Source organism: Drosophila takahashii, chromosome X (assembly GCF_030179915.1).
Source record: "Drosophila takahashii strain IR98-3 E-12201 chromosome X, DtakHiC1v2, whole genome shotgun sequence".
In the NCBI taxonomy this organism is placed as follows: Eukaryota; Metazoa; Arthropoda; class Insecta; order Diptera; family Drosophilidae; genus Drosophila; species Drosophila takahashii.
In genome coordinates, this window is record NC_091683.1 from 13,205,083 (window position 1) to 13,222,179 (window position 17,097).

Consider the following 17,097-nt stretch of genomic DNA (forward strand, 5'->3'; position numbering starts at 1 on the left):
AGACATTGGCAGAATGGCTGCGAACTGTAAATACACTGAAAACGAAGCTGCATCTTGTATAATTAATATATATATTAAATATCACATTTTACCTTTCCTTTTTTTTTTTGCTAGTTATACAAATCTAGATGTTTCGGTTGGCCTCCTTTAGACTAACTAAATATACTACTCTGCAAAAATACAGAAATACAGAAACACACACATGATTTAAGAGATTAAATGGCACAGCACAGCAATACACTGAAAACAAAACATATACACACACACACCCCCTAGTACTCTAGTACACCGACAAAAAGAAGATGTAATGTAAACATGCATTCTGAGTGACAAACCGAAAACCCTGAATAAAATTGAAAATCATTAAAATCATATAATATTATAATTCGAATCGGATTTCAGTGGATTTCAGTGCATTTTGCCGCATTCGGAGCAGGGCTGCTTGGTTTGGCGCAGGGCCAAGTTGAGCATCTTGTCCATCCTGTCGATGTGCTGCTCGAATTCCAGGTGGGTGGCCATGCGGATCATGTTGCGATCCTCGAGCACGTGCTGCAGTTGATCCAAAGCCCGATCGATATTCACCCCGGGCAGCGTGTCCTCGAACATAATCTCCATTTCGGACTTGCCCAAGTCGGCCACCGCATCGGCTATTAGATCGATGTCGCTATCGATCTTGAAGTGCTTGAGATACTTCTTTTTGCCGTCCTCCGATGTGCTCGCTTCGTTTCCGGCTGCCTCTTCTACTTCCGCTTCCGTTTCCGGTTCCGGTTTCGGCATCGCCGCCAATTCCGCTTCGTATTTCTCCTTCAGCAATGTCGTCTCCAATCGCAATTCCGCCAATATTGCGTCCTCCAATTCGTAGGGGTTCTCGGTGGGTTTCTTATCCTTATTCTTTTTCTTAGGGTTTTGGTTTGGTTCATCACCAAAAACTCTTAAATACAGCTGATTTAAGGTGGCCAAATCGGCTGCTAGGTTGGGATCCGGGGACTCCTCCTCGGACTCCCTGGACTCCCTGGACTCCCTGGACTCCCTGGCCTCGTGACGCATCACCCGCACAAAGCCACCCTCATTGTAGGCATCCTCGTAGTCCAGCAAATCGGTGGCGCCCGGCGGGGTCTCCGGATCCTCGGTCTCCAGGACCAGGAAGCCCTTGGGCAGCTTGGCCGACGGGCGGCGAGTGCTCTTCGGGGTTTTGAACTCCACGGAAGGGACGGATCCCGAGGTCGAGGGTGTCTCCATCAGAGGATCCTCCTCCTCCTGCTCCAAGAACTTGCCCACAAACAGTGGCGGCGTTATGGCATTGCTGTGCTGCGGCTGCGGAGTGCCGTCCTTGCCGATGCTGGTCAGGAACAGAGGCTCCGGCAGGGAGCCCGGCTTGAAGACGCAGCAGGCCTCGAATCCCTTGGGCAGGAAACGCTTGGGCAGAAAGATGGGACGCTTGACGCCCTCGAGCCGGGGAAAAATGTCGCCGGGCAGCTCGAATTGCGGACACTGCTCGTCGTTCATGGTGGCCAGGGCCACGGCAGGAACATGCGGATGCAGGATCGTCGAGAGAATGGCCACCGTTAGCTTCCGCTTGAGCGGCACAAACATCACCACATTGCTGAGATCCGGCGTGTAGATGTTGTACTGCACGGGCACAATGCGCAGTGGATAGGGAGACGGTGGCTTCGGCGGTTCCGCCGGGTTGTAGACCATGGACAGGGATATCTCGTAGCGGAATAGGCGATCCTCCAGAGCGCTCACCTCGGCGGAATGATCCTGGGTGGAAAAAGGCGTGTAGTTGGCCGTGTAGCCGATCAGAACTTCCGGTTTCGGAGGAGTGGAAATGGGAGTGGGTGTGGGAACGGGAGTGGGAGTGGGTGTGGGAGTGGGCACCACTGTGGTCAGGGCAGCCGGCACCGTTTCCAGTAGCTTCTTGACCTCCGGCGGCATCTGAAAGTCCACGGAGCGCAGCCCCACGAAGAGTGGCGGCGTGGGTCCCTTGTGATTCGGCGGCATCAGTCCGGTGGGATAGAAGCGTCGTGGAATCACGCCAGGTCCAAAAACTCCGCCCGCTTCAAAGCCCACGGGAAGCAGCAGCTTGGGCATGAAGATGATCTTGTCCAGCGGCGCTCGACTCGGGAACAGGGAGCGGGGGACAGTCAGGTGGGGCGCCTCGCAGCCCTCGAAGAAGAGGGCGGCGGCGGGATTGTGCTGATGGATCTCCATCGAGAGACGGGCCGCCACGATGCGGTTGCTGTGCTCGTAGCAGATCTGCGGCATCACCAGACTGTGCAGATTGGGCAGGTACTTGGGATTCTTGATCACCACCATCTTATCCGCCGCTTCCACGCGCTTCACCTGGTGCAGCTCCAGCACCCCGGAACCGGGCTTTCCTGGAGTTACCAAAATGGGAGTCAAGTATTTTAATTGTAGGTGAGTTTAGAAAAAAATTTTTTTTGTATTATTTTATAATATTTTTCTCAAAAAGGATTGCCTCCTTCTTTATAAAAAGGATTCCCTCCTTCTTTATAAAAAAGGATTCCCTCCTTTATAAAAAGGATTTCCTCCTTCTTTATAAAAAGGATTGCCTCCTTCTTTATAAGTTACTTTTTTTTGACAGCTTGGTAGTAAAATCAAAAAATAATATAAAACTTAATTTTACATGCTAGCATTTAACTATTTTTCGCTGCTATGGAAATCGCGATGCGCTGAAGTGGAGAAGAATTCCAGCCATCTTCAGCGCTCCGCGATTTCCGGAAGATTCCTCGTTTACAGGATTATTTTTTTTTGACAGTTCGATAGGAGTCTCAAACGTCAAAAAAAGAGTAATAAAATAAAATGAAAAAAAAAACTGAATTCCACATGCTGAAACTAAAACTTTTCGGCGGAGACACGGAAATCGCGATGAGCTAAAGCTAAGAAGAATCCGATTGAGACCCCGACTGTCCTTTTTCTTACCACGGTTATTTCCACGCTTCTTCATTGTTATTTACTGTGGGAAACAATACACAAAAGCAGCAACGTAAGACCGAAAAAAAATATATGGCTATATTATTTAGTGAAAATAATTTAGAAATTGTGTTTGCAGTTGGAACGGAGTGATAGGTTTATAAACGTGAAAACTCTCGTGAATACTGAGATTTTGTGACCCGGTGTCGCTCTATATATACGGAATGACATTGACAGTAGAGAAGAGGGCTACTAGGCCAGGTTGGCTAAAATCCCAAAAACCAACTTTGACTCCGAATTCCAGGGCAGCTAAACTCCCAAAGTCAACTTGGACTCCGAATTTCAATTTTTTTAAAATCATGATTTTTGCAAAAACTTGACAAAAATTAAAATTCCCAGGTTTGAGTGCTTGGTTGATTGATTGGAAATATAATAAAAAGTTCAGAAAGGTATGACAATCCATATTTGGATCAATACTTCCATTGTTTCAGCCAAAAAAGTAATTATTTTTGCGTGGAAAAATCGGGATCCGTTTTTTTGGTAAAAATAAGAATTTTTCCTTGTTGTTTTTTGCTGTAACTCGGCCAAAAAATGTCCCACACCAAAAATACTTACTGCTTTGAACAGATAACAAGATAATACATAAATCCATGACACTTTTCGCGTTATCTTGAAAAAATGAAATTTTCGCCAATTTTCCATTTTTTTATAAGGGGGTACATCATGATTTTTTGCGAAAAATTTACAACAATTTAAATTCCTAGGTTTGAATGCCAATCGATTGGAAATTTAATAACGAGTTCAGAAAGGTATGGCAATCCATATTTGGATCAATACTTCCATTGTAACGGCCAAAAAACTAATTATTTTTGCGTGGAAAAATCGGGATCCGGTTTTTAGGTAAAAATAGGAATTTTTCCTTTTTTGTTGTAACTTGGTCAAAAATGGTCCCCGTCAGTAAGTGCAGGACGATGTTTCGTATCCTTAAATAAATCACATAAGACAACAACACACCACAGGGAAGAAAACTGCGCTTTGCTTTTGTACTTTCAATTGTTTAAATTTATTTGCTTGCATTTACAAAAAAAATCCGACCATTAAACAAACGATTTGCTTACCTAAATTAATAGAGAGACTACACAAGTGTGCGGCAAATAGGGGGCGGGACTTTGTTGGGGGCTTCATTGCAAAGGAGTCTCAGTTTCGTGGCTACGTGGCTACAATATCGGTTGCTTCAGTAAAAATATATAACTATATGTATATACAAAGTTTGTGGACTTGTTGTGCCTCCATTACAATGTGTGTGGTGTGTGTGGGGTGTGTGTGAGGTGAATGAGGATTGATTGGGATGGGATCATTCCATATGCTAAGCTAAGCCTAAGTCTTGGTTGCTATAAAACCTAGAGGTTAACAAATTTCCTTGTCATTGCTATTTAGTTTGTTTCGTTGGAGATTGGATGATTGAGTTTGAGTAGTTTGTGGTTGGTTTCTTGGTTTCTTGGTAATGTGGTGGCCGTTGGACCGTTGGGCTGTTGGGCGTCGGGCAAGCGGAAGGCACCTGGTCGTCCTCGGCTTGTTGCTGCATTCTGTTGAGTAGATATCCCGCCTCGATGTGGCTTGTCTATATAGCTAGTTTTTGGTTTCGTTATTCGCGCTGCTCCTGTTCTCCTTGTCCTCGTCCTTGTCGACCAGCTGCTCCGTTCTCGCGCCCTGATCCTGCAGCTCCTGCTGCTGCTGCTCTTGCTCAGTTAGCGTCTGTCCGGCGGCTGCCGAGGGTCCGCCGTCAGTCGCATCCTTGTGCTTCGCTCCCCAGTGCCAGTCGCGATCACGATGATGATCCTCCTTATGCCTAGCCTCTTCCTTGCCGCGCAAACTCGTCCTGCTGGTCGCCGGCGGCGTCGACTGCGTGGATTTGTCCGTCTTGCGCTCCAGCTGCAGATCGAGCTCCACGTCCGAATCCAGTTCGGTCTCCGAGAAGGACAGCGAGTTGCCGGCGCGCGGCACTTGAATGCGTCGTCGATCCTGTGCAAAGGTATAATAATTAAGTAGATTGAGTAAGCTATTATCCTGGTACACCTACCGTATTGAGCGTCGTTGGCTCCGAAATGTAGCCATCACAGTCTTCGTCCTCGCTGAAGAGCTCCGCCGTATTCACCGCGTACGTCTCCGGCAGCCGGCACACGATCTGCGCCAGATCGATGAACGTGTACTCGTTGAGCGAGGCGTGGTTGCCCCGCTTGGGTGGCTCCTTGTTGAACCACTGGTTGAAGCGGCCCAGCCGACCCGCCTTGGCCATGTTCTCGAAGTAGTTCTTCCCGAACACATAGCCCACATCGCGGATCTCGTCGAAGCTGCCGAAGGCCAGGGTCTTGTACTTGTCAATCGGCGGTCGGATGTACTCGCAATAGTCGGAGTTCTTGACCTCCTGAGGGGAATAAATAATAATCGGATAAGTGGCGATCTGATTTTCATACAAAAAAAAAACGCGAATTCTTAAGTTTTTGACAACTTCAAGTAGCTCACCTCCAGTTGGCGCACACAGGACACGTAGGCGAGACGAGATTGGATGTCCGGCAGGTCGGGCACCTTCACGGGCGACGTGAAGGGATTCCACTTCTTGTAGAGCAGCCACCAGCCGCTCAGGTCGTCGCCGTAGTTAGTGAGGTCGGTGTCGTCCTGAGATCCCACATCGATGGCGATTATGTGAGCAGCCCCCAGATTGTGCATCACATCGGCTAAATGGTGAAGTGGTGGCCAAGGAAATGGAGTGGCGAGCATGCGTGTCGTGTTTTCAATGTGGGATGCAAATGTTTGGTTAATTTTTGTTATTGGTATTACCAGTTAAAATATAAAAAAAAATCATTTTTTTAAACAGCGTTTACACTTGCGATTCTGGGAATAAAATCTTTAAAACTTTTTAAAGTAAAAAGGTATTGAAAGATTTAAAATATTAATTGAGTGGTAATTAAAACAAACTTTGAAATTCCTCAAGTTATTAGAACTCACATTTAAAAATTAAGATCGCAGTTATAAACGCTTTTTGAATAGTATTCTTGGCTTCCACAGCATTTAGGGCCTATTTCAAAGTTCTTTCCAATTTTATCTCATTTATTATTACGCGAATTCTTCAGATCTAGATTGGAAAATCTGGAAATTTATCAATTGGAATGGAAAGGGGCTTTGGAATGTGACCCTGGATGCTGGGGGACTTTCTTGGAATTCGATTCCCAAAACTGGAGCGGACGCAGGGGCGGCGCAGAGCGTTGGAAGGGGAATTGCAATTGTTGTGGATGTTGGAGCGTGGATCGTGGAACGCCGAGATGGCTGCTTTTTTATTTATTTTTTTCATTTTACCTGGCACGTTGTTCGTGTAGCAGCCATCGAGCAGCAGGTGGCCGTCGCGGTAATCACAAAATGGCGGGAAGACGCCGGCAATCGACATGCTGGCGCGGCAGTACCGCCACAGGTGTCCTGGTTTTTTTTTAGCAAACCACAGGTGGGACAAAACGACAACAAAACAACATTGTGGATTGTATTTGATGACACGGACACGTGAGTTTGTGTTTATTTTTGGGTTTATTCAGTTGTTGTGTGTGTGTGTGTGAGAGAGGTCATGTGTTTCAAAGATAAAGAGAGAGAGAGAGAGAAAGACACACTTTTATCCACGAAATAACGGTTTATTTCAGTGCTACAACTACAAATTAAATCGGGTTTACTTATACGCATACAACAAAATGGCCAACAACAACAAAAGGAGGGAAACAAACTAAAAAGCAACTCAAAAATACCATTATCGAAAACTAAATAAAACAGAGGGGAGGAAAACCAAAGAAACTTTGTGCACTCAGTCTTAGGTGTGTAGGTGTAGGTGTAAGTTCGTAACTGTGCGTGTTTGGTGTGTGGTTATGTGGGCGGGAATGAGACAGAGGGTGTAAAAAGAAATGCGATTTTACCGTTAGAAATGCAGGCCACGAAAACTATTTATCGATAGGCAGCAACAGCATTGCCAGCCCGAAAAAACTCTCAAACTTTTATACACATCTATAAGAACAAGAACAACAAATATAACAGCATCTCAAGGATCTTTGGAAACGGGTTCAAGAAACGGAGCGGAACGGAATGGAATGGAACGTGGGGAACGTGGAGCTCGGAACGCAGGCAAGCATGATCGAACAAGAGAAATTTCCAACACTCTGCGCGCTCTGTGTGCCAAAAAACTCAGCTCTAGATTGGAAATTGAAAGTGAGAATTTGGATTAACGCTCGGGGTTAAGTATTTTTTTTTGGTTTTTTTTTTGTTAAATCGTATTTGCTAGTTGCTAAGTGCTAAGTGCTAATTACCTGGCAGATTATTCACATAGCCGCCATCCAGCAAGAGGTGCCCATCTTTAGGATCGCACAACGGCGGCATATAACCACTGAGCGACATGGAGGAGCGTACGTAACGCCACAGAGATCCTGGTATTATATATCAATCAACGACAGACACATGCCAGCAATGATAAGTCGGTGGGTGTGTGTTTTTGGGTGTGTTTTTTTGTAGTGTGTTTTTCGGGGGAGGAGAAGAGAAAAATAAGAGATATTGAGAGAAAATTGCTTTGAGCTATCTTTTATTTTTTTGGTCGAGGATATGGGGAATGGGATGAAGATTATCGGGATGAGGAGCACCAATGGAGGGGGTTTTAATGGGAGCAGCGGTGGGAGGTTGTTAGGGGGGAGCAACAAGTTTAGCCTCTAGCAAAAAGCACAAGAGCCGATTTTTTTTTTTGAATTTTTGGGCACAAGCTTTCCAAACAACAACATCGACAAGAGCAACAACAATGAGATTTGATTTTATTTGCTAAATTTCAAATTCAAACATAACGGCACATTCGATTGGCAGCGCAACGGCGATAACTAGTCGATTCCACGGCAGAAAAGAACAGTTAGAAATGTGAAATGCCTCTAATAAACTGCGGGCCATGGAATGAGGCTGTGTGTGTGTGGGTGGCTGGGTGTTAGCGTGCTTGTGTGGGTGTCTCATTGTCTGGGGTTTCATTTTTGGGTACACTCAGTTCTAAGGCTACCAAAGGATCAAAAGGATCAGGAACCACAGAACGATACAAAAGCATATTGGAAAGAAGAAGGAACTAAAGGAGCATAAGTTATGGAAATCGCAGGAACGCATTGAACATAAAACAAAAGAACTCATTGACCAAAAGCAAAGAAAATAAAAAGCATATTAGAAATATTCTAATAGAGTTATCGTTAAAGCAATTAATGTTAAGTAAGCCATTGTAAAATTGTAAATGTTATAATTACTTAAATAACCAAGTAAAATTAATTTGGTAAAAGAATAAGCAAAGATTCATTAAAATTTAAAGTATTTTACATCTACTGGCTTTCAATATTTTAAGATTGATAAAAATATGAACACTAATGATTTTGATGTAAATGTAATAAAATAAAAATCTCAATGAAACCCAAATTAAATTGCAAATCATTTTCCAATAACCAAGAACCCCTATTTACCACTAAAACAGAATAGAAAGAGACAGATAATGACAGAGACAGACACATACAAAGCGAGAGAGAGAGAGAGACAGAGAGAGAGAGAAGGCAAATGCGGAGCGCGACTGACTCACCATTGGTGTGAATGCGATGGCAACTGGCGGTTATGTCGGTGGTGAGGGTGAAGTAGGGTATCCACAGGTCCTCGATGCTCACATCCCCAAAGGTGTCGTGGATCGTCTTGTTGAACTCCCGTCCGGAGAACATCGATGTGATCGGGTAGGTGAGGTCCAGTAGTTGTAGGAACCATTTCGTCATTTTCTAATGGAATAATCAAGTTATAGTTTATTTAAAATACAATTTTAGTGCCCATCCTGGTATTTATTTATGAAAATGAAGCTTCAAATATTATTGTTTTTTAGAGAATACAAAATAAATTAAATACCAAAAATACCTTTGACCACTCGCGCGCCTTTTGCGTAACCGTGGTGATGTTACGCTCCGAGCACCACAGTGCTCCCATCAAAGCACCGATGCTGACGCCGCCCACCATGTCGACGGGTATCCCCGCCTCCTGGATGGCCTTCAGCATGCCAATGTGGGCGGCACCGCGCGCCCCACCGCCGCCCAGCACAAGGCCAATCGAGTTGCCCGTCAGCCAGCGGGCCAAACGCGAGAAGTCGGAATGCATGTTCGGCTCGGAGAGCAAGACGCGACTGTAGAGATCATTCTGCAAGAAATGAGATCAATAAGTTTGATATACCAAATAAAGGGTTTCATTTTTAACCCTTCAAAGTGTTTAGTTCTGCATTAAAACACTGATCTATTTATAATCCTTATATATAATAACAAATTTGCATCATGAGTGATAACACTATCTCGAAAATTAGCATACATTTTATGAAGGGTGGCTATAAAGACCTAATCACTGGGACTATCATACTAATACTTCATACTATATGTCCATTTTATTATTTTAGTGTTAGTTGTCCAAGTTTAGATATGAGGGAAATAAAAACATTTCACGTCTTTGTGATTTCTGGTGAAAACATTTGATAATGGGTTATTTGGCCCGAAATCTGATTGCGTTATCTTTATGAAAGTGGTGCCACGGAAGTTTAATTGAATGTAGTGGCCATTGTTAAGCAATAAACTATCATGGTTCTACTATCTAAATATGAAACACTAGAGAAATCTATAAAATATGCTGTTATAGATATAAAACTAACTAAGAGTTAAGAAATATTTAGAAAATAGAATAGAGAATAAAATGGCTGAATTATCTAAACATATATATAGAACTAACCATGAGTTAGGAAATATTAAGAAAATAAAATAGAGAATACAATGGTTCAATTATCTAAGCATGACATACTAAATTGATCTATAAAATATGCTGCTATAGATATAAAACTAACTAAGTGTTGGGACATATTTAGAAAATATAAATATATATAAAACTAACCATGAGTTAGGAAAATTTTTAGAAAATAAAAAAGAAAATACAATGATTCAATTAGCTAAACATGACACCAGAAAATGTACTACTATAGATATAGAACTTAGATTTAGGAACTACATAGACAACATCCCACGACTAAAGACTTCAAGGACACATCCCCTGACTCACAATGCGGTATTGACTTTTGCGCGTAAAGATGCGCTTGACGCAGAGGACGTGGTGGTGCTTGGTCACCCAGGGCCGGGCATTCAGCCAGCTGAGAGTATTCGCCGGCCGGGCATTGGTCGTCTCCGGGTAGAGCAGGACCAGCTCCTTCTGCGTTCGCATCGCCAGCCGATCGATCTCGCGCTCGAACTTTCCAACCAAATGGGATCGATCGCCGAGGCCCACGATCAGGATGACGTCCGCCTGGCGCATGCATCGATGGGTCCAGGCGCTCAGCGAACTGTCGCACTGATACAGGGTGATGATGTTGCGATCCTCCTGCTGGGCCAGCCACGAGGTCAGCCGGTACTCGTTGGCCGCCTCGAAAATGTTCGGGCCGAGCTGCTTGCGCACCACATCGGAGGTGAGACGGAGGACGGGTCCTAACCAAGAAATAGAAGATATGCATTAGGATCAACTGGAATATGAGTGCCACAGGGCAGCAATGTGAAACGTTACCGGACTTATCCATCGTGTTTCTGAATAAATCTTGGCGGAAAAAGTGTAAAATGTTCTATTCTATATTCTATTCCTGCAACTTACTCGATAGGAATCAAGGAAAGGGAAATATAACATGCTTATCCCTTTATAAAATATACATAAATCATAAAGCTAACTGCTATCTGTAGAAACAATTATCTTTTAACCATAATTACGCACCTATGGCACAGAGCGAGTGGTAGAGCTCGTAGGTGAAGGGCGTCAGCGGCACCTCGTCGGTGATGGGAACCAGGGCCACCGTGGAGTACTTGTGCGTGACGGGATTGGCCTCGACGGGCGCGCCCGGCGCCCCGCTGCCCGAGCGCGTCTGCATCGAGCCGAGGAAGCGGTGGCTGAGGAAGCTAATCAGCTTGGTCACCACGATGGGGTAGCGCAGCTTGATGGCATTGAACAGGCCCTCGGGCAGCTTGGCCAGCTCCGAGTCGCGCACAGCCATCACCGTCGTGGTGCGCGACGTCTCTGTGATCATCTCGACGATGCCCACGAGATCTCCCTTGCCGTACTCGCCGACGATCTCCTTCTTGCCGCCGGGATGCGTGATCACCGAACGCATTCGTCCGCTCAGCACAATGTACGTGCTGTCGCTGCTCTCGTCCTGCCGATAGACAGCTCTTCCAGACTCCAGGAATATCCAGTCCAAGGCGTAGTCGCACTGCCTCACCAGCGGCGATAAACGGCGCACTACTCCATTGCCCAGATCCAAAACGATGCGCGGTCGCTGTCGCATGATTCTGAATAGTAAAGTAGTAAATACAATATATAGAATTTGAAATACCCTAGCTTCTACTCACTGATAGATGGCCGCCCTTCGGATGAAGGCTATCCTGCTGTTGTTCCGCGACCTAATCGTATACGCACTCGCCTCGCCCGTCAGCATGGCCAGGCCGCCAACGATCTCGCCGGGATGCACAAAGTGGATGAGCAGGTCGCTCTTGTTGTCCGCCTGCTTGGCCCGCGTGGCATCCTGGTTGCTCTGGTAGACGGCCAGAGTGCCGGTCATCACGAACCACACGCACACATCGTCCGCATTGCCCTCGGTGATGAGGGTTACGTTCGGTTCGAGTTCGCGCACCTCCACAAAGGGCTCAATGATGTGGGCATCCTCCTCGGGCAGGCCCAGCTCCTTGCGCAGGCTGTCCACCGCCGAGGACTGCACCAGTCGCATGTCAATCGAGGGAGGAGCTCCCGCTGCCGACTCCCTTCCCTGCGATCCCTCGGGCGTCATTTGGCCGATGGAACCGCGACGCGTGGACAGATTCCCCACCGAGTGCTGCTGCTGGTGGAAGAGATCCGCATTTGGTGCATCTCCGTGCACCTCGGTGAATAGGTTGCTCGTGCCCGGGACACTCCCGTCCGGATTGGGATTCGGATCGGACAGCGTGTGCTCCTCGCGCGAATGCCGCGATGGTGAGGCAGGTGGTCGCGTCACGGTCACCGCTACACCCGATCCCAAATTCAATTGGGTGGCCACCGCCTGGCGGGAGGAGGAGGATTGCGAGGCCTGCGGTCCGCTCATCGTGGAGACGCTCTTGTAGCGCATGTGATTCTGCACCAGCTCGGCATTCAAGCCGAGGTAGTTGCGCAGGGCGGTGAAGAGAACGCGCTGCAGCCGGATCATGATGACCTGGATGACGCGGATCATGACGTCCGGGTTGTCCTGGAACACCTCATCAAAGGCCTGTGGGTAAAGAAGGAAAAGAGAGTTGATAATACTGATTTACAATCTACATTTCGATAGGTATAAATATACACAATAGAATTGCATTTATAAAATCGTTAGTGGGCGTTAGAGGGGGCGTGGCGCTCGGATGAAATAAACTTGCGCTGCGTAGGAAGCCCAAGAATAGGCATAGGAAATCTCAACCTTCTAGCTTTTGTACTTTCCGAGATCTCAGCGTTACTTTACGAGTAAAGGGGACTAAAAACCCACCTGCATGGGCAGCCGAATCACCACCGACTTCTCAATCGCCTTGGCCGTGACCGTCTTGTAGTAGCTGGGATTCCCCGACAGCACGTCGATGAAGCTGAGCAGCGAGGTCACCGACTCGCCCTTGCGCACCGTCTTCAGGGACAGCGTGCTGCCGTCCGCATTCGAGATATACACATTGATCATGCCCGACTGCACGATATAGACACTGTCGTCCGGATCGGTGATCTTGAACAGATAGTCGCCGGCCATCAGCTCGAGGAGTTGGGTGTGCTTGCAGAGGCGCAGGAAGACGGGCTTCTCGAAGTGGCCAAAGATGCGGATGCTCTGCAGCATGTAGAGCGCATCGGGCGGCACTCTATCGCTGCCCTCGATGGTCTCCTCCAGATACTCCGCCGGCGGCTCCACCGTGCGCATCTCGAGCGGCATATTGTCCCGCCTCAGCTGAAGGATTCGGCGGGCGAATCGCATCACCGCCCGCCGCTTGTAGCCCTTCCCGCTGCTGTACATCTGACCGCTGACGTTCTTCATCTTGCGCAGCATCCGGCGGCCGTAGAAGAGCATCTTGTCCCGCTTCCGGAAGCGCAGGCCGCGCAAATCGCCGCCGGATGAGGAGGTGACGGCGCTCAGCGAGCGGGCAATCTCGTCGCGCAGCCGCAGACGCGCCAGTCGCTTGAAGTACATGAACCAGGCGATGAACAGGATGCCCAGGACGCACAGAGCGCAGTACATGTACATCTGGGGGGCAGGGAATATAAAGAAAACAGAGAATTAGTGGGGTTTTCACTGGGTCCTTACTTTAAAAACTCTCATATGTTAACTATTACAGTTCGAGGCACTAAATATTGTAACTTTTTCGATATTAAATCAAACTGTTATCGTTTTTGACATCCGGGGAATATCTATAAAATATACCAAAAGTTTTTTCTAACTTTTATATATCGAACTATATTTTTTGTTATCGATTTTGACATGCGTGAAATATCTATAACATTTTTCAAAAGTGTTTCCAAGTTTATTTAGGGTTACCTTTTCGATGTTATATCGAACTTTTATCGATTTTGAAATCCCAGTAATATATATTTTTATTTTATTTTTTTTTTGCTATACTATTCCCGTTTGTCATTTTACTATTTATTGAGATGATTTTAGGAAAACTGCGTCCAATGCGAAATGAGGTAGAATTCCAACTCAGTTGAAGAACCTATTGATTCCATGTGGTTTGCTCTGCCTTTTTCACTTAATCAATTATGCAGCACGAACACTTGCATTTTCCCAAAAGCTGATTTGCAGCAAGACTTCACGCCTCCATTAATGCGATTACTCAGCAAAACATAACTTTTGCTACAAAACTTTATAAGTGATTTAGGTGGCTCTGTAATTATAATCAGTGAAATGTCGATAGGTGAACAATTTCGTGAATTCTTTAGGTCTTTACTAGAAATATTTATGTAAACGGTGTTGTTATTTTATTACAAAATTATTATTAAAATAGTGGAATACTAAAAACATAAAGTTCTTGAGTTTTTAGAAAGAAGATTAGGAATTTTATTTTTAAAAATATCATAAAATATCAAAAAAATAATCTACATTTGTTGTTTCTTGTCACTGAGTGACACTTGATGAATTATTCAGAAGGTAGACACTTGTAATTTCCCAAAAACTCGATATCCAGCGAGTGTCACGCCCCTATAATCAGACCCATCCATCAGCTGGGTTCTGTTGTTGTTTTTCCCTATCGCAATTGTTATTGCATTCAGCATTTGGACATTGAAACGACGACGCGTCGTCGCTGCACTTGTTTTTTTTTCTTCTATTTTTTTTTGTTATTGCTTGCGGTTCTGCGAGTTGTTCTTGTTAATTGTTTTTGTTGTTGTTGTGGCAGTAGTTTCTCTGCTGGTTTGTTGTTGTTTGTTATTGTCTGCAGTTTCCGCATTTTACGTTCGCATTTGATACTACACAGGAAAAAAAATTAGATTTTTCTATATGATTTATAATTTGTTTATGTTTTATTATCATAATTTTAACCAAATTGATATGGTTGAGATTTCTATTTTTAGTGCTTTCCCATTAAATTCACATTTTTTCTCTCTGTGCGTCGGTAGTGTTACTTTTATATTACCTCTCGCAATTATTGTTTGTTTACAGTTTATTTTTACAACAGGTTTGCAAAATGTACAAGAAAAATGCCATAAATTTCAATTGACTCGGTCGGTCTAATTGGAAGCCGAAGCTACGCAGATGTCCAATTGGATTTCCTTGGATCTAAGATAAAACGATACACACATACACACGCGCACACACTTACAGTTGGCAACACGATAACGATAAAATTCGCGCAGTCACAAGGCGGCTAAATTGATTTGGCCCCAAGGGGTTAATTGAATTATTGAGAACTGATTTGGTACGCACCCCCCGCCCACAGTTGCACGTGCTTCTGATTAGCAATCGGTTATAGTTATCAGGCTGTGTGGTTTAGTTTTTTTTTTCTTTTTTTCTCGGGGTCAGGCTGCCATTATCAATAGTATTGGGTGGCCGTGTGGTCTTATCATGTGGCTACTGTAGTCAGTGGGCTTCGTGTTTTTGTTTTTCTTTCGTTTTATGTAAGGCCACAAAACAATTTCGGTTTGAAGGCGACAAATCAAAACACGGAAGTTTCCCCGTTTTCTTTTCCCCGCCTTTTACTTCCTTATCATTTAGCTGGGACCCGAACCTAGTCCTGCAATCCACATCTGGCCCTCTCTTTCTAATCTTTAGCTGGTACACAAATCCCAATCAGCTGATAAGGTTTTACAAAATTCATGGAAAATTAATCAGAAACAGCTAAAAATTCCACGATTTGTTTTACTCTTCTACTTTACAACTGCTAAATAATGATTTTGATTATTATTTGGAAAGTCAAATTCTTGATTAGGGATTGTGAGAAATGGCAGACTGACACAATTGAAGATTTCAACAGGTGTTCAGCACTTGAGTGGGTTTTCTAAGAAAGTTTGTTTTGTTTATTTTAACTGCTTAGGCTGCTTTATCGCTCATTCAGTGATTTTTATCAGGGACCCTAATCTTTATAGATGTTATCACTTCATTATGAAAATGTTAAATTATATAGAAAAGTTCTGAAGTATAAGGATGAATTTGCAGATTAAAATCTTAAATTCTCATCCTTAGCCTGGACATGAACCTCGCCCAGCTACAGCTGTTATCCTGCACACATACGATCCACACTGGGCTCTCTTTAAGCGTGGATCCAAACCCCTAACAGCTGTAGTCCTGACCCCCTCCCCCGCCAACGTTTTCCAAGCTTTCCAACGACTCTCTTCCAATTAAAACGCAACTGACTCACTCTCGCTGCCAAAACCAAAACCAAAACCAAAGCAAATGACAAACAGACAAAGAAAGGTTGAAGTGCACTTACCGTTGCTGTGATCTGCGTGGAAACGTACTGGCACCAGGCGTCCGAGAAGAGAGTATTGTAGCCGCCGTTGGCGCTGGCGCGCAGCATTTCCAGGACATCCATTGCGCTCTCTCACTCTCTGTTACGCTGCCAGCTTTAGTTTTCCAGCTCTCCCACTCTCTCTCTCCTCTCCAAACTATTCGATTTGTTGTTCTGTTGTTTTTGTTTCTCTGTCTGTTAAGACTTATGTATGTCCCGTTTATTTGGTAAATACTGTGAAGAGGGGGCGGGGGAGGGGGCCAAAAATCACAGCCCTTTGTTGTTGCCGTCACTCTTTCTCTGTCGCGCTCTGTCGCACTCACACTTACGGACACCCCCGCCCCACGGTTGTCTTGAATTTTGTGCAATTATTGTAATGCACGCACCGCACACACAGACACACACACACGCACGCACAACGCCAGAGAGCACAGTTCTTTTTATTATTTCGATTTATTCTCTTGTTGTTTTTGCCGTTACGAGAATCACCGAATTGTTGTTTTTGTTGCTGCTTCCTTCCTTGCGGAAATGGAAATCTTTCGTTTTCTTTACGTGTTGTTGTTGCTTCTTGTCCCTCTCTCTCTCGTTCTGTCTCGCTCTCTCTGCTTTCAGGCGGTGGCGGGGGTGGTTGGCTGTTACGGGTGGGGGGCGTGGCAGCGTGCAACGAGAACTTCCTTAATTTAGTGAGCCGAAAAAGACGAGCATTTTGCTATATAAACTACAACTAATAAACTCAAATGCACTCTGTTTTTGCCCAATCGATAGCATTCATTTTGAGAAGTTAATCGATACTTTTGTTATTAGTTCTAATAGCTAGAGATGGGAGTAGTCGACTTAAGAATTAAAGCCATCGATAGTCCGGCAGTCGATTACTTAACAGCTGTCTCCAGCAGTGTGCCCAGATGGGTTAAGCGGCAGAACAGATGTTGTCCAAGTTTCGGTTATTTTCAAAATAAGTTTCAAAAACAGTATTTGACATCATTATTTTAATATAGATCATTGATTGCAAACCATTTAAGAGTGGCGAAACCATTTTAAAATGGAAAGCCAGTGAGTCGAGTTTGATGGTGGAAGGCAATTTAGAAATGATTAACAGCAAAAAAACTACATTTGGATTGAGAAGAATAGAAAAATAAGTTTAGGAGAA

General features: G+C 44.9%; 2 protein-coding genes across 4 annotated transcripts; both read right to left on the reverse strand.

Annotated features, from left to right (window-relative positions):
- Nucleotides 1-363: 363 nt before the first annotated feature.
- On the reverse strand, nt 364-3,139 carry LOC108057724 (DM7 family protein GG17593). The gene is made up of 2 exons (XM_017142118.3): nt 2,944-3,139; nt 364-2,378 (listed from the first exon to the last, which is right to left on the reverse strand). Exons 1-2 carry the CDS (start codon nt 2,966-2,968, stop codon nt 409-411), a joined length of 1,995 nt encoding a protein of 664 aa, XP_016997607.2. The 5' UTR covers nt 2,969-3,139; the 3' UTR covers nt 364-408.
- An 829-nt stretch (nt 3,140-3,968) lies between these two features.
- On the reverse strand, nt 3,969-16,729 carry sws (patatin like phospholipase domain containing sws). Of its 3 annotated transcripts, none has more exons than XM_017142127.3 (11): nt 15,933-16,729; nt 12,521-13,255; nt 11,382-12,268; nt 10,750-11,321; nt 10,054-10,472; nt 8,878-9,153; nt 8,558-8,744; nt 6,289-6,405; nt 5,458-5,669; nt 5,015-5,359; nt 3,969-4,956 (listed from the first exon to the last, which is right to left on the reverse strand). In XM_017142127.3, exons 1-11 carry the CDS (start codon nt 16,032-16,034, stop codon nt 4,564-4,566), a joined length of 4,245 nt encoding a protein of 1,414 aa, XP_016997616.2. In that variant the 5' UTR covers nt 16,035-16,729; the 3' UTR covers nt 3,969-4,563. The 3 variants fall into 3 exon arrangements, with proteins under 3 accessions (XP_016997616.2, XP_016997615.2, XP_070074336.1); XM_017142126.3 differs by lacking the exon at nt 6,289-6,405 and adding an exon at nt 7,275-7,391; XM_070218235.1 differs by lacking the exons at nt 6,289-6,405; nt 15,933-16,729 and adding exons at nt 7,275-7,391; nt 13,316-13,345.
- Between the last annotated feature and the right edge of the window lie 368 nt (nt 16,730-17,097).

Excerpts from the sequence above, each read along its gene's own strand:
- LOC108057724 (XM_017142118.3), bottom strand. The coding sequence starts at position 2,968 with ATGAAGAAGCGTGGAAATAACCGTG. Across the intron at positions 2,379-2,943 it reads GAAGCGTGGAAATAACCGTG|GAAAGCCCGGTTCCGGGGTG; the intron begins GTAAGAAAAAGG and ends TGGTAACTCCAG.
- sws (XM_017142127.3), bottom strand. The coding sequence starts at position 16,034 with ATGGATGTCCTGGAAATGCTGCGCGCCAGCGCCAACGGCGGCTACAAT. Across the intron at positions 9,154-10,053 it reads GCAAAAGTCAATACCGCATT|AATGATCTCTACAGTCGCGT; the intron begins GTGAGTCAGGGG and ends CATTTCTTGCAG. Across the intron at positions 5,670-6,288 it reads CTACACGAACAACGTGCCAG|CCGATGTGATGCACAATCTG; the intron begins GTAAAATGAAAA and ends TTCACCATTTAG.